Raw genomic sequence first — 24,266 nt, 5'->3', positions numbered from 1 at the left:
TGGACTTTGAAAACCACTCCCAGATGCAATCCATAGCTAGAAACACAGGAGGAAAATACAGAGCAGGGAAAGACAGATTTCTGCAGGTCCCAAAGAGCTCATCTACACTCTGTCATCTACACAGTCCTCCAGAGCAAGCTTACTGCTCACTGCTCTCAGCAGGCATTTTTGCCTGCCTGCATTATGAGATTTTGCACACTACCCAGCAAAAACAGGTCTTCCTATAGGCACGCTTAACCTCTTCCAGCAAAATATACTGCTAGCAAACAACTACTTAAAATATGTTTTTTAAATATAAATAAGAAAGTGTGTATAATGCACAGATACATATTAATAAAATAATCCCTAAAGTCACTTATTACATTAAGCAAGATAAATAATTTGTCTTTTGGACATTAGCAGGAAATCTGCATTAAATTATATTTTTTTAAAAAATCACTCAAAAAACAAAGAACAATTCCCCCCCCCCCCCAAAACCTAGACTGTCACAATTATTGCACAACTGAAAAAAAAAAGCTTTGGAAAATGATAGTTAACTCCTGGAAGTGACCATGTCTTTAAAACAATTATATATTTCTGAATACTCTGCTCCATTCTTTCTAGAAGAACTTAGCTACCTACCTATGGAAAACTTGCACTTAACTACTTGACTATATATTTTTTTTTCCTTTTGTTTTGGCTGAATGCAAAAGTAATCTTCAGAATGAAAGTGATATTACTTCACACGGCCTTTTAAAGTTTTCTCTCGTTTTTAACCTCCATGAAAAATAAAAGCACTGTCACGCTCTTTTTTTTGGTATAATTTAGGATCCAGTTCTACTCTCAGTCATCAACCTACTTTCCATTATTTTGATTACATTTCTACATATTCGAGATTAAAATATACCTCTAATACTGGATATTCTCTGTGTCACTAAAATCTTCAAGTAAAGGAACTCTGTCGATATATTTCCAAATACAATATTTTATCCATAATATTTCCTGATAAGTAAATGAGAAGGATGCTGGAAATAATATTTATTTATGATACTTATCATCTGCACTTTCTTGGGGCAGGGACCCAGTCTCTTTCTATGCAGGCAGGGGTTCTTTGTAAGCACCACCATGCAGTCATGGTGTGATCATGACTCTGGTCAACGAAACCAAATAACTAACTCTGCAACTTGTTTCATCTGGTTCCATTTTGTGGTTCTCCTATGTTAGCATAAAACTGCTGATAACTGGAGAAAATTGGTTTGGAACCAATTGAAGAGGTATACTGTTTCCTGGAAGGTTAAAGGAACTGCACGTAAAAGTCCGTCTATTTTGATTAGTTCAGAAAACACACATGTAGAGTATCTTGTTTCATGAAATAACAATTTTTGACTTAAAACAACAGGCAGTATGGTCCTTCCTGCTGAATATTTCTAATATGTGACAGAATGGGTAGAAACCCGTGATATGTTTCTGCTCTTACGGTGCTCAGTGTATACCTGTTACACTCTGACTTGGGTACAACTGGTCACCACGGACTTGGGCAGGCAAGGACTCTAATTGAGTAACTTTCCTCCTTGGGTTTTGGAACTAGGGGCTGAGAATTCGACCTACCATCCCGCACAGCATACAACTCCGTACAGACAAGGACCCAACACTGCTTCCCCCACAAGAATCAAAGACAGAAATACCCATTCATTTTAAAGGGATAAGGACCAAATCCATTCGGGTTCCTCTGTCCCCCACACAGTATAAAGTCATTCAAAGAAGCTACTGAATAGGTGATGTGCGTGAGAAGGAAGGCAAATGGGCTCAGATGACTGAAGAAATTCAACGGAATTAATCAAAAAAAGCAATAGCAATATGTTAAATGCCAAGGGGGATGTGGTGCCTGACCACTTCCACACACAAGCAGAAGCTGCTGAGCTGGGATAATAGAGACACTGTAGCTTCTACCTCCTCCTCTCCTTCCTCCCTACCTCTGCTCCCTCACTCCAAGGAAATCACCTTGCAGATGGACTCACATCACTGGCAGATCAGCCACAGCCTGTAGATGACCTGCGCATCGTCCCTCTTTGCAGCTCCCTGACACTCCTCTCTTCAGAAGCCTTAGCTGAGGCAGAAGTTACTGGCACGTGGCATTTTGGTAACCTCTACTAGAACGGGTCCTGTTGCAAGTGATGGGTTCCTCTAGAATGAATCAAGTATAACATATTACTTACCCTACTGTTTTGATTAAAAAAAAGACAGAAAATGACATCTAAGTTACACAGCGTTTTTCTAGTAAAAAGTTAAACTGTGGATGAAAAGCAAAGGTAAAGCAGCCCCTGATACCTCAAACATTATTTCCATCTCAGTGTGCTCACACTTCAAAGGAGTAATTACTGAAGGAAATCTGCAGTTACATTTTGTAATCTAATGTCCACATAAGAGCATGAATAATTATGGGTTTTGTGTATTTCTGGGGAACTATTTCCATATTAAAACATATTCCATAGCAAAATACAAACATGGAGGAAAGAAAGAAAATCAATATGTGCACATCAGATGGACAACACAATCACTCTTCTGTGCAAGCAACCCTTCTGAAACGCTCAAGAGGTCAGGATCTCTACTAAAAAATCTGCAGACAGAAACAGTCATGCTACTGTGAAAAAGCCCTCCTCCTTTTAAACTTTGGCTTCCCACTCTTATTTGGAGCGTTATATTCTCAAACTACAATCACAAATAGAGTACTGAAGTAGCAAAGTGATAGAAATGATGATTCTGTCTGATTTTTCCTTCTTCTTTTAACTCTTTTTGTTCCAGTCAGTCATAATATGGAATTGTTTCCTGTCATGACCTGCCATACTCCTGTCTCCTTCCACGTTCAAGTGCTGATATAATGTTGTGGAACTCGATTCCTATGAAGACTGAACACACAAGGCCCATTTCATTCACTTGAAAGACTGTTTTTAAAATGTAAACACATTTAATAGAGGAACCTGTATTGGCCTGGCCTATCAGGTACCCCGATCACAATGTACTCACCCGACCATAGGCCAAATCAAAGAATACTGTTGATCAATAAGAGCAAAGAAGCAAGGCCTACAAGTCTTTCCTTCTGTATTTTTCGTCACTTACTGAAACATGTTTATCCCCAATAACAGCACACAAAACAAGCAGACATCAACTTCTTTGATACAGTGGGTATTGAAATCACCCAAAGGTAACAGTTTTATCTTCTGAATAATACATCATTATTTATAAATTAAACATTGACCTACATAAGCCTCCTTGGTACCTGTGGTGCTCAGTTATTAACAGAGATCAGAGAAGAAACATGTGTCTTCAAGTATTATAGCTTCTTTTTTTTCCTTTTTTTTTGCTGCTATCATTGATGTAGTAGTAATAATAGTAGTAGCAGTAGTAGCAGTAGCAGTAAGTAGTAGTAATAGTAGTAGTAGTACAAAGTGGACCAGAAAAAAGTTATGCTCCCTGTTTTAAAAATAATAGCATGATATAAGGCAGTCTATCAAAAAGAGCAGTCATTTTAATCCCCCTATGAGCTTACGTAGCTATTGTAGCAAACACGGCAGAATCACCACAACAAGCCAAAAGCCACACACCTCCACGTGACACTGAACGGCTCTCAACCCTCCGCTCTTTCTGAAACCCAGCAGAACGCTAAAAAACAAACAAAGAAACAAACAAACCAAAAACAAACAAATGAAGGAACAAAAGAGAAAAGAGTCCCCCCACCCTCCACCCCGTGACTGATTAGAGTTAATGCCCTTGTCTGGGGCACCAAAAGACTTTTCCAGTTTTACTGCCTTTTTCGTTCCCAGGCACCTCTGCGCACCTAAAGCAGACTGCCCTAACATTTTCTGGCTTGGACTTTTTGAGATGGTTTTGTGAACATTTTCCTCTCTCCAGTCTCTGCTTGTTCATTTGAGGCGTTGAGTCACATTAGCCAGAGCAACAGCAAAGGCTTGCACTGCAGAAAACGGATACTGAAAGTCCAAAATGTAGGCATTGCCATCAATTCTTCCAAACTGCATCACCTGGGAGGCAGGCAAAGAGGAGGAGGGAAGGTAAAAAAGAACAAGGTCAAAAGAAGTGAATTAAAACAAAACAAAACAAAAACAGCAAGAGTGAGACATTTTGAACCATTCACACTTGCATGCTGAATCATTTCTTCCTGCATAAAAATACCATTCTCTGCCCTGGAGAGATCCTATCATCTCCCTGTCAGGAAAACAGTTTTTGTTTTCAAGGGAAGGGACTTTCAGAAGAGGACAGAATGACCAATCTCCTGACTACAGCATCTCACATGCAGTAAGCTGAATTTTCTTGGCAGTTCTGTTTTCTTCTGTATAACCTTCGCTAGCACATAATTACACTGAGAACAAAGTGGCCAAGGGCAGTGCGAGCTGTTTGAAATGCAAAGCAGGGTCAGTCAGGTTGTTCTCTGTTTTCTGCAAGGAACACCTGAAGTTCGGTCTATTTTTACTGTGTTATCATTTGCTGCTTAATCAAAAGCCCAGATTACTTTTTTTTTTTTTTTTTTTTTTTTTTTTTTGTCTACAATAAAGTTGCTTGAGCTGGAATGCAGGCTTCCTGTGCTAGCTGAGTCAGGCTTTTGTTCAACAAAGCCTATGATCAGGGGGACTTAACACAGCTGTCTATGGACATGTATCCAAGGTCACTTAACTGAAGACGAAACAGTTTAACTGGTGCTTCTCACTGCCCTTTTAATGAGCTGTTGCCATAAATTAAAAAAAAAAAGACAGAAAAGACTACTGTTGATCAGGCATATTAACGATAGCTAAGACACCTAGCTCCTAAGTTAGATCAGTGGGAGTTGTGAGCATTAATGTCTTCATTAATCAAAAACAACTCACAGAGATGGTACAGATAAACTAGGAAAATTAAACTTAAGTCTCCTGAGTCTCAGTCCAGCATTCTGCTGATGAAGTCAGTTAATAGCCTGATTTTAATGCAGTAACATCCAACTCAGGCCAGTATGAGACAGCCTTAAATGTTTTGGTTTTTTTGAAACATCTGCAGACTCCTCTATCCATCAGTTGTTGAGAGGCAGCCTGTGAGCACCTTGTTTAGGGGAAAGGGCCAGAGCCTTTCCTTTAGGATTAAGAGCCAGTCCCAGAGGCCTGGTTATCCATGAGGGCAAGATTCTGGCCTGGAAGGAACTTAACTCCCCATCATCTCTATCTTAGCTGTCTGCTGCCAGGAGCATATGCCTGGCTAACCTGTGTAATCTTTGTGGGAACTGAGTAGTGGTTATTCAAACAGCCATCGTCCACAATTGTTGACTTCAATTCAGCTATGAATGGGGAAATTCGTTGTGTTTTTCCCCACTCCATTACAAAAAACACCTTCAGAAGTGAGAGCTACTGAGATTAAAGGAGGCTATTTTCCCTGGGTCTGACAAAAGATCTGTTTTGTAAGATAAAAGATATATTTTGTACATTTAGTTTAAAAGTGAACTTTAAATGTCCTTCTGAATCTAGATGTTGAACGCTGGCTTTCTGTGGCAAAGCCTTCTCAAAGAGCAACTAGCGCATGCTGGAAGCACGCTGCAGCGGGAGAAGGACAGGGCAGTTCTGGCACACATCTTCCTCCCGCTGCCTGCTCACCCACCCTTCCCAGGCAACTTGCTGCTGCCCTCCTACCTGTCGTCCTTCCAGCTCAATTTGGAAGTTTTTTGCAGACTCTTGGGTCACCCGCCCGCCAAAGTCCAGCTGATACACTTGTGTTGCCTCGTTCCACAAAGGTTGCTTGTTGGCCATCACGTACACGAAGCCCTGGCTCCCCAGTCGTCCATCCTCCTTTTCATTGGCCTTACGACACTTGAATTCATCCAGCTCGCTAGCGGTCCTCAAATTCCTCTTGGTTTTCCATCCCTTTTTGCTGCCCTGACTCTGGTTCATCAGTTCATCCCCACTGATAAAAAGCTCTGGTTCACTCTCCGAACTATCCTGAAATTCATTTGTCTTGTTCAACTTCTTGGACTTCAGCTGGTCTTTTTGGCTCTTGACTTTCTTCTTCTCCCTGCCCAGCCTTGGGCTGGATATTAGTGAATTGAAGTCTGTTAGTGTCCTTGCCTCCTTTTTGACCTTGCCCTCAGTGATAGCTTGCACGTTTCCTTCCTCAGCTCGGCTATCTAGACGCTTCCGGTTCTTCTTGCCGAATTTGTCTGTCCTTTGAGGAACAGGGCTTTCTGTCAAGGAAAGCACCTCCTGAAAGGTGTCTGCTGTTTCCACCATCACCTCTGTGCCCACATGGCCCTGAAGCTCTGCTGGTGGAGGAGACAAAACTGGTTTCTCCACCACAAGGAGTGGCTTCGGGGGCAAAGTGCCTTGGGGATTTGGTACAGGTGGGCATGCACTGTAGGAGCTCCACGGGTGCAAGGCTATCGGTGGCAGCTGTAAACTAGAGCAAGTGCTACCTCCTGGATACATGGGTGGCAAAGGGCAATAGGAGAGGTTAGATGGATAACCTGGCTGAAGCACTACTGCTGGCTCCTGCTGTGCAAACTGCGTTGGGGCCAAAGCTTCTTTAGGGGAGCAGGAGGGCTGCATTGCCTGAAGAGGGGGGGCACTGTAGCTTCCTGGGTATGGGACTCCAACCCCATAACTCGTCTGGAACGTGGCAGTGGGACTGGTTGGAGACTTAGGGGAAACAAATGGCACTCGAGACATATCCAAATGCTGAGTTTGACCAATGATGAGAGGAGTAGGTTTTAGAGGGTTGGGTACTGAGCTCTGAGATGTCCTTTCCTGAGGAACCCATATCTCTTCACTCACCATAGGGTCCCACTGGTACGGTGGTGGCCGTTTTACACCAATGGCAGCCTCTGTCAAAGCCACTGGGACATGCCGCATTGATTTCTCCACTGGGCAGTGCTGAGAAAGGGCCTCATCCTCTGTGAAGGCTGAGTTGATATAATCTGCCCGGTCACGGGAATTGTCAGGTGGGCTCAGCAAGCTATAGGAAGATTGGGAGGCCAGAGGTGAAGTACTGACAGAGTGAGCAATGACAGAGCTATGCTGGGAGCTACTGCCTGTGCTTAAGTCAGGTCTCAGACCACTAATACTGGAAGTGCTGCTACTAGCATTGGCATTAGCCATGCTCCCCACACCAGTGCCTGTGCTGCTGCTGCCATTGCCACTGCTGCTACTGCTGCTGCACTGGCTGCAGGTGTACAAAGCTGTAGGTGCTCTCTGCGGGTACTGTGCTGTCACAACGTTGCTCTTGGCTTTCAGGGGAAGTTGCAAAGTGGCTCGTTGACCGTCAACCAGCTGAGCCATTTTCATAGCTGCCTCTCTGCTGTTCCGCCGCAGAGTGGCGTGAATAATAGTGCTGTCCAGCCTCTGTGCAATGCTTCGGCCCTGTGACAGCTGGCTGGCGATTTCGGGGTAAGGTGGTGGGTCCCCAGTTGGAATGGAGTAGCGCGGGACAGTGAGTCTGTTCAGGGTGGCGCTTGAACAGGGCTGCTGGATCTTCTTCTCGGTGGCGGTAATGCGCAGCGTGGCCGAGCTGCCGGGCCCTGGCAGGGTGTAGGTGTTCTGGGCACAGAGCATCCTGGTGCGCGGCCTGCACACCTCCTCCACATTGCCGCTGCTGTCAAACGTGGTGATGCGCTCATAGCCCAGGGGTGTCTGGTAGTGTCCAGCCGGGTACAGGGAGAACTCCCCCTTTTTCAGGCAGAGGTCTACGGGCGGCTGTGGGGGGCCAGGTGGGGGCGGCGGGGCGGCCGTCGGCGCGGCGGGGATGGTGCCGGGGTAGGGCGGCGGCGGGTTCATCTTGTTGAGCGGCGCCTCCGGCACCACGCCGAATGCCACGGCGTCCCCGTCCACTAGCGGCGGCGCCGGCCGCAGCAGCGGCTTGGCCTTCGGCAGGTGCTCGTGGTCGCGGTCGCCACGATCCCGGTGGTCGGAGGGCACTGGGGGTGGCAGGGCGAGCGGTGGCGGTGCCTGGGCGGCGCGAGCCACCTCGATGCCCCCGAAGATCACTTGTCCGGGGCTAGGGAAGCGACCGGCAGCGGCAAAGGGACCTGCCCCATCGCCACCCGCCTCGGCCGGCGCACTGGCCAGCACATCCAGCTGCACGTTCTGGTTGGCCAGAAGCGACTGCACCAGGCCGATGCTCTGCGTGGGCGACATGGCCTGGGCCGAGCTGTGGATAGGGGCGATGGGGATGTTCACGGTGCACGGTGGGCTGCTCTCGGGGACGCCGGGCGCGCCAGGCACTGCAACCAACAACACAGCCTGTCAGCCACTGTGAGCTGCCCCGACCCCGCAAGTCGCCCTGGCCCTGCTCTCCCTCCCCACAGGCTTGTGGCCCCCATCACTGTTCCCTGGCCCAGCTGTCGTGAGGGCCAGCGTGGCGAGGGATGAGCCATCACCAGCTGTTACACAAGCATTTGGCATGCACGAGAATCACAGAATCATTACGATTGGAAAAGATCATCGAGATCAGCAAGCACAACTGTAAGCCCACCAACACCACACCTGCTAGATCATGTCCCTAAGCACCTCATCTACACTTTTCTTTGAACACTGCTGGGACTCAACCACTTCTCTGGGCAGCCTGTTCCAATGCTTCACTACTCTTTCTGTGTAGAATTTTTTCCTAATACCTAATATAAACTTCCTCTAGCGCAACTTGAGGCCACTTCCTCTTGGTCTATCAGTAATTATTTTGGAGAAGATATTGTCCCTACCTCACGACAGCCTCCTTTCAGGTAGCTGTAGAGAGTGATAAGGTCTGCCCTGAGCCTCCCCTTCTCCAGATTAAACAGCCTCAGCACTAGAATGAGGAATTATCCTCCAGTAGTACTTTGCATGGTTTTTGCTTTTCTTCAGCGCTTGCAAAAGACATTTGAGTTGCTAATTAAATGTAATTGGAAAATTTTGTGGCAGCATTTCCATATAGTTCATAGATTGGGGTAAAAATTGTTTTCTGAACGAGTTGCAAGAAAAATCACTACATTGCTTTTGGACTTTGCCATTCCTTTTTACCCTTAACTTTTTAAACTATTTGCTTATCTTTGAGCACTTGCTTGTGTGCCCTGTTGCATTATGATGGGCTGCTATCTTATCCTCAAAGCAACAAATCAGACATCAGTTCAATAACCCCATGGATTCCCATGCACATTCCCATTCCTACTGCACAAAACCTATGTATATCAACTAGTAACATCAATGTTAAGGTAAACTTTCCTGAATGATGCTTTAGAAGTTAAATTAAAATTTCACTTTACTGACTTTCACAGAGAAAGGATTTACCAGATAAGTCTAAATTTTTTTTCGTCCATTGTGCAGTTTTAACTATACAACAACTGCCACTCAAACCTATTAAGGTTTTGATGAATCAGGACTCACATTAGTTTTCAGGGTTTTTTTTTGTTGTTGTTGTTTGTTTTTAAATAGGAAATACATCAGTAAACTATAAAACATCTATTCAGAGATACGTGGCTGCTACCATCTCATCTTTGTTCCTGTGGCACTGCTGTGACTTCCTGACTTTCTCAAAGGCTGCCACTCCACGATGTTTAGGCCCAAAGGAATTTGAGTTGGCCCAGATGGCCCAGGCTGACTCTGTTTGCAGCCAGCCTGCAGTCACTGTGCCACGCTAGACAGAGCTTCTGGGGGAGGATGAAATGACACTCTATGAGCTGGCCCTGATTTGACAGCAATTACAAGCTTTGACTTAGATGCTTGATGACTACTGGAATGAAAAAATAAAGCTGGAAAGAAGGAAAAGAGAAAGCAGAAGAGCTACATTATAGGCATCATACAAATATTTAGTCAAATGTTCCCTAACTCAATGAGCTTAAAAAAAAAAAAAAAGAGAGAGAATACAGACTACAGTTAAAAAAAGGGAAATATTTCCCCTTGAGTGTAACGTGTGACAAAGCAACAAGTATCATAAAAAAAAGGGAAGATAATAACAAGGAGAAGAATATGGGGAAATGAAACACAGAAAAGACTTTTGAAAGTTCTTGAAAGAAGGTTTGCAAGGAAATGATGTGAGAAAATAGATGGGAGGCTAGAAAGATTCAAGAAGTGGGTACAGTACTCAGTACAAGCACAGCTTTAATGTCTGGAGAAGTTGCAATCAGAAAAGTGAAAAGATGAGGTTGTGAAAGTAGCCCATGTATGGAGGTGAGGAAGAGAGAGTGAAGCAAGAAGCAAATCAGTAAATTTTAAACAGAAAGCATGGGACTTGCTCCAATTCATTTTGCAAACAGTGCCAATGCTGATTCCAGTGAGGATTATCACTGAGAAGCTCGAGAGTAATAGGGAAATCAGGAGATCCAAATGAAGCACAGATGCAAAAGCTAAGATAAAAAGTAACAGAAGGGAAGAGGATGAATACTGTATACACAAAAGAAAACCCAAAAATCTTCACTTTTTTTTTCTGAATAAAAGTTATGGAAGATCATCAGCAAGTTACTTTGGCAGGTTCCTGGCAGAAAAATAGACTACAGTCACATTTAAGATTATTTAAGTGGACAAATTCTATGAAGAGTTGTGTTTTGCTAGACCACATCAGGCAAGAGATCTGTTAGGACTCCTCTGACCACTAGCCAATTCCTAGTTAATTTCAAATTAAAATTATAGCCATCTATCCATGTCTTATAATTGCACTTCTGATAACACTAGGCTTTTATCAACATTTCTCACCACAGTAGGAGATGGTAGCTATGTAGATGTTTGTGACGTTTGTGGCTGTAAATTTTCACACTAGTTCTGCTCAGTTAGAAGGCAGCCAACAGGTAAACCTATCCGACTCTAAGTGCAATTCTGTGCTGCTTTTGCTGAGCATTCATCCTGATGCCTGAGGTTAGCAAATTATTCTCCAGGGCTTTGGATTTAATTGTTACCTTGACTTGAACAACCTAAAATGTCGTTGTCAGGGGTATTAAGTGTCTATCCAAGTAAAATTTCATTTGTCACAGTATTGCTTAATATCATGAAGTGTTTAAATCCAGTGGTTTTTTTCATATTCCTTCAATGATTTTTAATTGATTTGTTTGCATAATTTGCAAGTTAAGCCAATTCATTGTCCATTTGTCTTGTCAAATCATTGTTGACTACATTGAAAAGCACCTGTTCCAAGAGTACCTCACTATTAAAGGCTCCACTGTCCAGGAGCAACTTTCTGCCACGTTTTTCTCTTTCAGTAATCATCACTTGCTTTGCAATTGCTAATTTCTCCATTAGTATATGGTACTTTTTTCCTTTACATACAGTCTTTCAGAGAGCATATCTATGAAAGTTCTTCTTCCTTATTTTTAATCAAAGTAACCTTTTCTGTTCAGGGCTGGATTAGATTTCATATTGGAAAATTCTGCCTACTTCCTATGCACAGGATATATATACCATTAACAATTTCTCCATTGTTTTCTTGAAATCCTAAAGTGAAGCACTATGTGGATGTGAAGCAAGCAAGCTAAGCTCCAAATAACTAGAGAGTAAGCTTCTTTGCAAGTGCATGAGTAACTCTTTGGGAGTCCAAAGAGCTATTTTGATGCTTGGGTCATGCAAAAGCTTGGGTGCCTTCAGCAAAAGCACCTGATCTAACAGATGGGAAAAATTCTATTAATTTTGACAGACCCTAGCCCAAGGTTTTAACTGCTTTGCAGTTCTCAGACTTTTTCCTCCTTAATGAAACCTGGCTGCCTACGAAGCCCATTCCTGAAGTTACAGACAAATGTGTCCTAGCAGCAGAAACTTAAGTTCTTGGCTATTATATGCTGATTTTATTTTTAATTTATTTTTTTTTGACTAGAGGAAATCCTAGGTACTTCTAGTCCTTTTATCTGTCAAATGCATATCACCTGCAGTCTCCCCTGCACTGCCTGAATCTTCTGCTACCTTATGTCTCAGTGAAATGAGAAATTTCTTCGTAATCCTCTGTTTAAAGAACACAATTATTTCAGTCTCTGTAAGATGCAATATTAATAAAAATTCAAAAGGGCATTCAACACTTGTCAAACTGTGGCTGTGTCATACAGGAACCTTACCTGCCCTCCCACCAAAGCACCTGTCAAGCAGACTGCGCTTTGCTTATGTCCCTTATAGGCGTCCTACATATTATTATTCTGTTCTACCAAGATGCAGAATATAAAGCTTCACCTAATGGAGAATTCTTAAAGATTTAAATAGATGACTGACTTTCAGGGAACTTTAAAGTTAGCAACAATATATGAAGTATATTTTATATTTGTATATATTTTATATATTTATATGGATTCTATTTTAGTTTTATATATGTGTGTATATATATGTATATATACTATCAATATCTCTCTATATAAATATATTAAAAACATTGTCCATAAAACATATTAGCCTTTTTCCAAGTCAGTTACTACAGTGCTCCCTTAGACTAGGAAATTTGGAGTTGTGTGCTTACCAGAGTGGGCTAGGGACACAAGTCCTCCAGCTAGCTTAGTCCATAACATGACAAAACTCCCATTCATTCTTACCTGGTAAATCATCCTCATCCTCACTGAAAACATTTGGATTAAAGACAGGCAAGTTAATGTAGTCCATTGAAATCTTCCGCACTTCTGGGAGATATATGGTCATCTGCCTGGGCTGAAGATGCAGCAAACTGGTTTTATATATTACTAGGAATGGAGAATAAGAAGAAATAAAAGAAAAAAATGTTACACAGAGAGAATCTAAAGTTCGAAAAGAATCAACTCAAGGCAGCGATGAGCTATGACTATTTTCATATAATTTATTAATGAACAAATAAATGCATTTATGGGACCACTCTTAACCACACCATTGTGCACTACTATGCATGTTCAGGATGAAAGCAATAGATTAATAATCATGCAGAACTAAAAATAACCAGTAGAAATAACAAATTTCTTCATCTAATTTTCTTCTCTTTTTAGGGAAGGAAACTAGTTGCCAATTTTGAAACTTTTCACCACAGAATTCTATAGATTTATATGAGTTGAGGGGAAAACTGGAAAGCTGCCAGAAAGGAAGTCTATTGAGGGTAATTACATACAACAAAACCCCTCCTGGCTCAGGAAGTCCCCGGAACCCAAGCTGTTGGAAACTGGAAGAATATCTGAAGGAACTATCATTCCACACTTGCTCTGTATTTATCTCTTTCCTTAGATATCAGCCACCTATACGGAGAAAATATTGAGTTATAGGGACCTCTGGTCTGACTCACACACATTACGGTTTGACAGTCACTGCGTGCACAGATGTTGAAAATCTGACCATTTTCTGGAGGAATGGTGCTTTATAAATAGTGGCAAGTGACTTGACAAATAAAGTGGCTGGAACAAAGATGAGAGTTTTTGTAGCAGTTCAATAAATGGAAGGGGCCATTGTCCTGTGACAGTAGCACTGGTTATCCCTGTGGAGGAGAACATCCTGAGAGGACAGTGTTTGTCTGAAGGCTAAGCCTGCGAGGGTCCTCTTCCCAGCAGTTGCTGTAACAGTCAACATGGTCACAAAGAATATCTACTTATGTAGCTCTGAATCTAGGGCCTCATTATGTAGTGTTAACTAAATAACGAAACACTGTCAAAAAAACTTTTTCCCCCCAAAAAAGCTCTTAAAAACCCTACACAAGAGGCTAGACAACTGCTACTTTTAATGCAGGCTACTGTGTTCCTGATGCTCCAGCAAGAAGACCATGTGATAACACTACACAGTGATTTAAGGAATCTTGAGCAGGATGTTAAACGAGTTTTTTTTTTTTTAATATTACTTTGGAATAAAGAAGAATTTAGAAGCTGAATGATTATGAAAATCTGTCCTCTTAAAATATTTCTAACAATTACTGAAACTTAGAAACTGCAAAAAAAAAGTTTATTCTTTTGTTCTTCATTTAAATAAACTGAGAGAATAAAGTTTTTGGTGGACAATTAATCTCTTTATCATATCTAAGTCTTTTAACATTTTGTTGAGATCTCATTTTTGTATAGAGATATTTGAATCTCCTAATTACAGTGATTTAACACCTGATTCCTATTGTCCAAAAAATTTACCTTGTAAAAGAAGCCTTTTGATCACTTACAAAATCGTATCATATAAACTTGCTACTTGTTAGCAAGAGTTTGACATGCAAAAAGTTGAAAAAGTTTACTTTTACCTGCACCAAGGTTAGTTGGTAGGAAAGCAGCCAAACCCACAATTTTAAATTTGGTTCCCCAGATGTTAGATGTGACCTGAGCAAGATAGTTTTGCTGCAAAGAAAAAACAAGTTCATTTTCACCTAACAAAAATTGTATTAAGCTCTAGTAAACACCCTGCAATCAAGCGAGTGATAATATAAATTCAGTTCCTTTTATTTTATTTAGAAAAAGCCTAATGTGTCTACATATCAAGTGCTAGCACCCTGCTATTAAGAAGCCTGGCTTGGATATCTGAACACCATTAGGAATGACGTCCACAACAACCACACAGACTGCTTACAGCTGCTGAAGAACCGCAGAGCATCACCGCTGCCTAATGAGAAGAGGGCTGTTCAGATGCTTCCTCTTCCTGCACAACAACACAGTGCAGTTATTCGGTATTTCGGGAAGTAGGATTCCCTGCCCTTTCATTCTATGCCTAAGAATCACTTTATAAACAAGAAATAAGATAGAAGTGAATTATTCAAAGAGACAAACATATTTTTCCTGGAGCTTCCAAAGCAGTTTTCCAAAGCACTGCATTCATGGTGATCAAATTACGGACCTGAAAGATTAAGTGATCTTCTGGAAAGCCAGAGTCATGCTCTCGGCACCAGCAACAGAATCTATGCCCCATTCAAAGGTCTTTTGGCCCTCTCTACAGTCACTGCTATGCAAGTGACTTAAAACATTCTACTGTAAAGAAAAAGGTGACATGATAATCAATAGGGAGAGGAGAAGAAAAAAGGAAAAGGAAAGGAACAGGAAAATGTTGTTCAATACCAACAAAATGTTTGCCCCAAACAGTTCTATAGCCACTGAATTTCATTTACCAAGAGATCATAACACGAAGAGCACAAAATGATAATTGTTTGCCTCTTCCAATTACAACTGTTCCATGTAATTATGAAATAGAGAACATTTGGCTCCCTGACCAATGATTTCTTTCTCTACAGATTCCTAGAAAAGCCGGTTGCTCTGGTGGCATGACGATAGTGCTGAGAATTAAATAAGGACCATTTTACCACTTTCCAACTGGCAAGAACATCAGGTAGAATACAATCTCTCACAGAAGAATTTTTTTAAGAGAAGTCAGTGGGGCCAGGATTTATCAAACAATGACATCGGATATTACGGACAATTCCTAACAGAAGCAAGCAAGCTGTATTTGTATTCTGGTCTTGCAGCAATGCACACTATACCTGAGTAATATCTTCTAAAGGAAACTCCCTTCGGGTTAGGCTTGGTGAACCAATAGAAGGTTTCCTTATTGGTAACCTTGGAGATCTTGATATCTCTTGTGCAGCTCGTGACATCTTTGGAGATTTGCGAGCTTCGATATTGATTCTGTATATAAAGCAATAATTAGAATCATCAACTGGCATACAACAACACACAAAATGAATGTCTCTGAATATACAGGTGGTAATAAAAAATGGTATGGTGTTTTCTAGGTGACCAATGGATACTATTTAGTCTACAGGAAAGAGAGCTAAGGGTCAAATTAAAGATGTGTAAAGCCCAACACACTTGAGGTAACTCGGATCACACACTCTTAGAGTCACTTAAAGCTTACAGTAGTTCTGGATGCAATAAAGCCTCCGCTAAGCCATAAAGATGCGTAAGGCTGAATTACTTGGGCTCTGCAGACTTTGAGCAAAGCCTGTGGAAATGGGGAGGTGACATTTCAGCAGGCAGCGCTCAGCACTAGGAGGGCAAATCAAGGCTCCACAGAGGCAGCCAGGGCTCTCGCGCTGCACCACAGGTTACTGACTCCCACTCCCCATTACACAAAGGGTGCTCCGAACGCGAGACCAGGGAACTGGAAAAGGTCACTGGAAAAAAATGGCAAACAAAAGTTACATTTCAAAAGTACATTTTATAAACCAAAGTAAGCACATAGTTTACTGTTTTTATTTTATTTTGAGGATGGTGGTGGTGTTTTTTTTTCTCTTGAGCCATTTCTGCTTTAGGCTCAGGAACTGATGATTCATTTGCTAAATACCTCAACTGAACCCTTGGGTATCTCATGCTGTCAAAAAAAAGGGTTGCTTCTCCTCTGCCACACGCTAGAGCATCTCATAATATAAAGTCATCTAAACAGTATCAGCTGCAATTAGAAGGCATCGAGGCCTTAATCCTGCAAAATGAGGCTGGCAGGTAGACACTGGTGCCTATGAGAGCCACTGCTGACATCAGTGAGGCTCATGCAGGTGCAGAGCTCTGCCTGTGCACATCAGGAAGGCACTGAATAGGTGGAAGGAAAGCAAACAGAATAATAAAGAGCTTAGCAGCATATTTTGCATATTGTTACACAACCTCATCAACCCAGTATGTGTGGGAGGATTTGTTTGTTAAGGCTTCACCACAGCTGCAGCACCACCTATGCCAGGATCAACAGCATGGATTTATGAAGGACTGAAAATACCCGAGGAGACAAATACTTTAACTAGTCCAGCAATCCTAAGCATTGAGGAAGTAAAAACACAGACTTTTTGGAGGAGAAAATCCATGATGCCATTCTGGCAGGCTGGGGAGGGGAAATTTTACAAGTCCTGAAGTCTAACAGATCTGGCAAACTTTAGTAGATTAAACTGCTAACACCACAGTTAAAATAGAGAATATAGTTGACTCTTGCACATCTATGCTAGTATGCTGCATGACCTTATACACAATAAAACAAAAAAGAAGCACCTCCTCTCCAAATGATACTTCATTTCAGTGAACGCAATCCTGTCTGTACGGCACCCAGAACACTGAATCACAAGGCTGGAGCTACGAGATATTAATATTCTATTCACATCAAATCAACACATAATGCTTAGTTTTATATTTAATTATTTCCTTCTCTGCACCCTTCAACAACGCATATATGGACACTACTACAGAACTGAATTGGCAAGATGATAAAGTTAAAGTTGAAAAAGTTGAAACACAACACAATTATTTTGCTAGTTATACAAACAAAAAACTCAAAACCAAACTGCTTTAAATGTTACCTTTTTGTTACAGACGCAGTTTCCTGCCAAACAGATGCTGATTCTCACTTACACATTCAGAACCAAAAAAAATCTGCATACTATTCTGTATGTAACTAGGAAAGGACAGACAGCAGACCAAAGAATGAACTACAGCTTCCCACACAAATAACGCTTCTTGCTTGTCATGGGCCATGTCCTTCGTTTTTTCTGAGCTGATAAGCTGCTCTGAGAGACAGGCAAACCTGGGATTTTGCCTGCATGATTACTGCAGCTAAATACAGAGGAGGGTTTTAAAAGCTACAGAAATTCTCCTGTGTTGTGCCAACTCTCCAGAAAATTGCAGTTTGCTCAAGTAGATTACTGCTTATAAAAGTTTGCTTTTAATTTTATGAGGTGTCAAGGGAGGGGAAGGGAAGGGAAAGGAAGGGAAGGAACAAGAAAGGAAGAAAACCTGGGAAAAAGAATAAAACTCCAAGAAAAAAATACCTGGGGAGTTTGGGTGATTTGCTAGCTCGGCTGATTTTGGGGGACTTCTTCGCTGCCCAGTCGTCACTCAGTTCGATATCGCTGGAGTCAGAGCAGTTGCAGCTGTCAATCACAGTGGAAATCAAGCTGTTTCCATAGATTTCATCTATCAAGACAGGTCCCAAAAAATGTAAGTGCTGATTCAGAAAACAGACCCAATTACAACCATCCACCATCAGAAACATAAATCCGATCCACTAGCAGTAGCTGACATAAAATTGTGCAGAGATAATTAACTGTTTTTCACTCTGCCTAGTATAAGCTCAAAATTTCCAATGGCATTCAAGCGGCTTCAAAATTGAGAATAAAGAGTATTTTCTGTTAATTAGCAACCTATTCTCTACCACTCAGAATATAAGAAATTCCCTTTTGTGAACCAGAATGCAGTGTGGTATTATTTCAGATGCTTGAGCTTAGTTTATACTAAAGAGCTTTGCACATCAGAAAAATCATTTCAGATGCCATCTTTCATGTTTCATGGAAGACTAGAGAGATACAAAGATTTTTCATTAATTCATCGGGATTTAAGATCCAGAATATTTCTGTATCATTCTTATACAGAGCTACAATTCACTTCTACCTGCTTTCCCATCTGTTTTAGGATCCATGATGACAAACTCTGGCCGTAACTTGCTGATACGACGTCCTTTCAGGATAGGCACCAATCCCCCAAGGTATTCCAAGTACAGAGTGTAACATGGGCCACCGACCTCTGGATCATCCTCTGTCCGCTTCATTGTGCAGTGAAGTCGTTCGTTGCCAGCTGTTGGGTAGCTGACAAAATCTCTCATATTGTTTGGGTCTGGGATAGGAGGCTTAATTGAATGAAGGAAGGAAAAAGAAAGTTTCCTAGAGGTTACTATTTTGTTTTCCCGTGGCTACTTAATCCCAATCCAAGTAATCAAATTTGAATCCAGATCTAATCTAACAGGTCAGGATCAGCGCAGGTCACTGTGTGAGCTGAGAACTTCTAAGTGTAACTACCCTGATAGTGTAAGGACTCATGTAACAAGAAGGGAAGCAACAGTTTTACCATGACACAGTGTTACCATCAGCTTCACAAATCTTTATGATTCACAAGTGCATTTTACCTTGGCATGTTCTTGGACAGGCCATCCCCATAGGAGAATGCAGATCAGGATGTGTGAACCTTCTTCTCAGTTTTAATAGGCATTAAATAAATCTCCTTTCCCCCGCAATAGAGTACATCTTTCATATTCCTCTTTCCTAGCTAGGAATCAGCAGCTAGACTGCTGGGCTCTTGAAGAGGAGTAACCCTTAAGCAAGCTCTTTTAACCTTCTTTTATGCAGGACCAGGATTTTATCCATTATCATTTAGGAGAAGCATGGGGGGGCGAAGGGGTGGAAAAGCAACCCCCCTACACACTGCGTTTCCTTTTACCTTGATTGTTGGTATAAAGGCAGTGGTGAGGTATGAGCAGAGGCGAGGCGGCAGGCTCAGCTTGCTGACATCCTTGTCGTCCCGCAGACAGCTGGCGATGCTCTGCTGGCACAGAAGCTGCAGGCTGGACACCCGGTGCTCCACTCTGACAACATACAGGGCAGGTCCAGAAGCCATCAGCAGGCGCGAGTCCCTGTGACCCCAACAGATGGAGATGATGGGACGCTGCAGGAAAAGGAAGAAGCCACAACTTGAAAGGAGCACGTACTTTCTCCCACGCAACTCTACAGTATGTGAAAGCAGCACCAATCCTGTTACCCAAGTTTTCTAGCAACGTAAAGGGACAGGCTATTGCCCACAAGAAGGGAGAGAAATGTGAACTCCTGAAATTATCAATAACAGCAGTTATTGATGTTTAGGCAGTGCTTTTTACCCACCAGTCTTAAACCTCTTCACACAAGTAATTGTCCCTTGAATTCACTACCTAGATGGGGAAAATGAAGCACTAAGAGTGTAGGTGACTTTAAATTCACATAATGTTGAAGAGCAGAATCTTTTGATGTCCAGCTCGTATTATTTTTTTTCAGTCATTTAATCTATTTTAAGCTCCTACTAAGGGCTCACATTCTGCAAACAAGAAGTTAAATCATTTGCTCAGAGTCACTTAGTGAAACAGTGGACAAAAGCCAACTGGCTCTCACTTTGCAGCCTAAGTCTTTCACTGCACAGGGCATTTTTTGGAACATTCTCAGAGAAACTGAACTGTAAAGGACCAGCATGAACCAAATGATGGATGGCCTTTCAGTCATCTGCTTCTCCACAACCATAAATACTGAAATTCACAAAAGTAAGCCAAAAACAAAAGAGTCCGGTGACCGGTATTGAGTGCTAGTACTCTCAGCAGTATGGCAAAGAAGCATCTCAAAGGCTTCCCTTTGCACATCAGTCCCTGCTGCACGAACATGAAGAGTCCCCGTGATGACAGTGCGTGCCACACAAATTCAGGACAATTAAAAGGACTGACTTTTCATGCAGTAGCTCGTCTGCCCTCTCAGTTGCAGGCATCAGATAACAGCCTGATTAAAACACTGAACAGACTGCAGACTTTACAAGCACCGGCTTCAAGAGCTATGCATGCTAAGATAAGGGTAAATTCAAGCTTCAGGGTGCAAATTGATCCTGATGTGTAAAACTGGTGCACAAACATCTTTTAGCTTTATCCAAGAGAGCCGGTTATGCTTGCAAGGCGCTCTCCAGACTCTCTTCCTAAAACCTTTTCTTTATGTAAAACACCAGGGTGTTATGATCTTTTATAGACCTATCACTACTGACTTTTGCCCTTCATGAGTACAAGATAGCAATCTTATAGCTGCCATTTCTACACAAATAAACAACACAGGGTAAGAAAGAACCTCTTAATTCATAAGAGGCTGCAGGCTGCAACTACTGCACTACAAAATGTTTACTCCTTCCTGAGAAGTGCTCCATTCTTTTCACAATCCTGGACATGCGAAAGTTTAAGCAAAAGTGTTCCCTATTTAAATTATGGTTCTATACTACTGAAAGGATGCCATCAACTTCAGAATGCCTGAATCTTGCACAAAACACACCAAACGAAGTAATTATACAGAACAACATGTGCTCATGTCAACACATGAGCACTCCTTTCTGGTACAGCACCGTACCCACATATCTGGTTTAAATCAGCCCAGAAGTTACTAACAAATCTGGGGAGGGGGAAAAAAGTTTTCAATTACAAGTTCAAAATGCTTAAAGACAAGAAACTGCGACAAGACATTTTTCTTGTCTATGTATGATATAAAGGAAACACAGCTGCATGACATTCTACCGATCTCTATCATCAAGATAAAGGGCAGGATGAAACAACTTTCTCAGAAAAACACTCTCTCTCCCATGTCATCCTAATCTAAGTTTCAAGAAAAACATCAGTTTTACAGTCAGAGGAATGAAGCAGGTTCTTTTTCACTACATCTCGGCAACACACACAAACACACACACACACACACACACACACTTCCATGGAGGCAAAAACCTTCAGGCTGACTGATATGCAAACAGAAAGCAGCAACATGTGAACACTGTCATTTTCACAGTAATTGCTAAAGGCATTTTGCAGAGGAGAACTTCAAAAGAATTGAGAAATCCCTCATGTATCATCAATAATTATTACATAGCCTGTTATAACCACAGATGTGGGATAGTCTTAGTCAATCCTCAATCTGACTTAATTTTATATACTCAAAGTACTGAATATGAAAATTGGAACACTCTCGTGTCGTGAGTTTACAGAGTAGATTTGAAGTGTTTAATGCTGTTTTGATGAGAAAGCGCAACACAGTGTTCCTTACTGATGGGTATTTTCATGGTCTGAGAGCATGGCTTTAACTCTCCTACTGTCCTCCCTGAGAGCAAGGAGACGGTTCATTCTGTCGATAAAAACAAAACAAAACAGAATTGAAAAGACATTGACTAAGGTTAGGTGCTGCCATACCATATGACAGCCGGTGAAAGGCACAAGTAGCCATGTCCCTGACTGCCTCGAGGAGTGAACTGCAGCATGGGCAGAGCTCTCTGCCTGATCCCTGTGGATCTGCACCACCTGCTTCTGCCCCGTTCACACTGCCACCACCAAGGCATACCTCTGAAGAGGGGAAGGAATAAACAAATGTGTGGCTTAGCACCAAAATGTTTGCTTATTGTAGACTTTAATGCCAGAAGAGATTATGAAATCTAATATTCCAGCTATCATAACCCATTATACCACATTGAAATAGCCCTCTGTTTATCCATTTAATTGAGCTAAATGAAACCACTTTTATTGACAGGCTACTGATGCAGGTGGAGAAGAGCAGAGATGCAGACAGCACCATAGACAGTACAACTTAGCAGCTTAAACATATTCCTCAGGAACAGATTTTTGAAAAGTTTTGAAATGCTGGATGGGACCTCTGGCAATAAAGCACTGGAGGATTGAAGAAGAGTATGAAGTCAGAAGTCACAAGGCACTGCCTCACTGCATGATTTCCCCTCAGCTTCCCAACCTTAATTCGGCCATTTTCTAGCTTTTCAATGTCTGCCTGCCTTAAATCTTGTTTATATATTTTACGTAAACAATTGCCTGTACGAGTGGGCACACATGTAAATACACACACAACATGACACCTACATGGCACTGTTTGTAGATCACGGCATTTACACTCTTCCATTTGCATACTGCATCTCCTCGGCACATGAAAGGGCTCGCAAAGCCCCCCGCGCACATCTCACGCACTCTAGTCTCACTGAACAGCGCCTTAGCTGTATCTGTTTGCATTTGCTTACTGATTCACCAGACATGCCCAGCTGGCAGTTTTTCCGGGACAGCATTTCTACGGCACGGTCAGTTCCGTAGCGCTCTTCGAGTGTAATGTCCAGCAACATTTCATTCAGTGAAGGGTGGGGATTTAAAATGAGGTTCAGGGAAAATTAGCTCAACATTGGAAGTTTGCGGGAAATAAAAGATCACGCAAATGCCAGATCTGGCCTGGCTTTTGAATGCACTGTTCTCAAAAACTGCCCTTCCCACTCTTCCCGTTGAAGTACAAGGATATGGATCACACACAGCAGCAAGACTGCTAGCCCACAGAGCTCCTTGCAAACTCTGCCAAGGCAAAACAATTGCCCTGCAATGCCCAATGGAGAAGCACTGCTCCCCATTAGGCAAAAAAAGAAGGAAGGAAAGAAGCTTTTGATATCTCATAAACTTTACATGTGTTATACTGTACTCGTCAAAAAATGAACATGCAGATTCTAGCACAGGAGACAATTTTATTTTACATGTTTTCACACTTGTTTTTTTTTCCTACCAAGAACAAGGAAACACAGCTACAAATCATGTGACTTCTCATCTCATTTTTCAAGCAAAATCCCATCAGGTTTTGAAGGATCTCACAACAAACATTCACGTAAATGAATGAATGAATTCCAGGGTTTATATGCAAATATGAAAGCCAAGCTGAACTACTATACAGAGAAAGGATTCAGCTCTCCAACCATAATACATTAAAAGTAAGTCCTAAGTGCCAAAAATAACATATTTTATCAGGAGAAATACTGACTATAAGCACATCTCAAAAAGTGGTTAACAAGAATTCTTTTGACATTTTTTTAAGTGTGAGCTTAAAAGTCAGATACTCCTAATTCCATTTTGTACACCTTGGTTGGGATGTGTACTCCTCTTGGAAAAGCAGCCAGAAATGGATATGCCTGCTCAAGGCAGCACTCTGTAGCTGCCTGCTGCAATATAATTTATGCATCTTTCATCAGCTCCAAGCCATTCAAGTCAATGAAAACACACTGCTGGCTTTGCTTCTTAATACTTCCCTTGTACTCAGAAATCCTGAGCCCTAGGGCTTGCCTGCTGCTTGCACTAATCCCTTGGCTACTGGGACTGAAATTCCCAGTGGTTATGAAAATAAACATAAAATGGTATTTCAGGGCAGCAAGTCCAGCAACAAGTGAATTTTTTTGATGCTGGTCCCGCAGGAGAGAGAACCTAGTCACCAAATTGGATCTAGTGAATGGTATGCACGAGGAAAACCTCTAAATGACCCAGGTTGCCTGCTCTCTTCCACTTAAAACTGCTGTCGTACAGATACAGATACACATCCTGTCTTTCCCTCTGCTTTTTTCAGAGAGACCCTGCAAGGTGCAGTGGCTGGAGAGCCCAGCTGGATCAATGGTGAGTTCTGCTTGCCTGTCTCTCTGCTGCCATAGAGTCCATGAGTAACTGCTGCAAAGTCACATAATTTCTCGTGTTCCACATATTTGCCACAGAGAGTAATCACAGTTGGTGGGGTTAAAAGTAATGTACACTACGAGGTGGTCAGAAATTCTACTGATGAGGCCTTATGACTTTCTATAGAGCAAACTATTATTTGGTATGCAGATTTGCTTCTTACATCTTCTCTCTCACTACAGTAAGTTTTTTTTTTTTTTTTTTGTTAAGATCTCAGGAAAACAATGGGATTTACAGAATGAGTCTTCTCCTAGACAAGTGTCTCTACTTTGCAGTCACGAGTACCGAAGATTCCTGGATTCCTGGTAATGATCCATTTTTGTGGCAGTCAGAGTTTAGAGCAGTTCTCTCTCACCTGACAATATCAAGGCCTTTACTGATATCCAGAAGAACACCTCAGTAGCTAATTCAAATTGTTGCTCTTTC

At 42.0% G+C, this 24,266-nt stretch overlaps 1 protein-coding gene across 2 annotated transcripts in view; it reads right to left on the bottom strand.

The window, feature by feature from the left end:
- Positions 1 to 3,883: 3,883 nt before the first annotated feature.
- Positions 3,884 to 24,266, bottom strand: part of TULP4 (TUB like protein 4) — a 141,986-nt gene continuing 121,603 nt past the window's right edge. For both annotated transcript variants that reach the window (XM_088527210.1, XM_088527209.1), the window contains 8 exons: positions 19,043 to 19,267; positions 18,221 to 18,455; positions 17,602 to 17,746; positions 15,337 to 15,481; positions 14,113 to 14,206; positions 12,473 to 12,616; positions 5,646 to 8,224; positions 3,884 to 4,016 (listed from right to left, as the gene is read on the bottom strand). In XM_088527210.1, coding sequence (XP_088383336.1) covers positions 3,900 to 4,016; positions 5,646 to 8,224; positions 12,473 to 12,616; positions 14,113 to 14,206; positions 15,337 to 15,481; positions 17,602 to 17,746; positions 18,221 to 18,455; positions 19,043 to 19,267 — 3,684 coding nt within the window. In that variant the 3' untranslated portion in view covers positions 3,884 to 3,899. The remainder of the gene's footprint in view (positions 4,017 to 5,645; positions 8,225 to 12,472; positions 12,617 to 14,112; positions 14,207 to 15,336; positions 15,482 to 17,601; positions 17,747 to 18,220; positions 18,456 to 19,042; positions 19,268 to 24,266) is intronic.

The sequence above is a fragment of the Tinamus guttatus genome, unplaced genomic scaffold (genome assembly GCF_059628265.1).
Source record: "Tinamus guttatus ecotype Peru unplaced genomic scaffold, ASM5962826v1 Tinamus_guttatus_pri_ptg000264l, whole genome shotgun sequence".
NCBI lineage: Eukaryota > Metazoa > Chordata > Aves > Tinamiformes > Tinamidae > Tinamus > Tinamus guttatus.
Note: the sequence above shows the minus strand (reverse complement) of the source record. Positions and strands in the feature narration are given on the sequence as shown.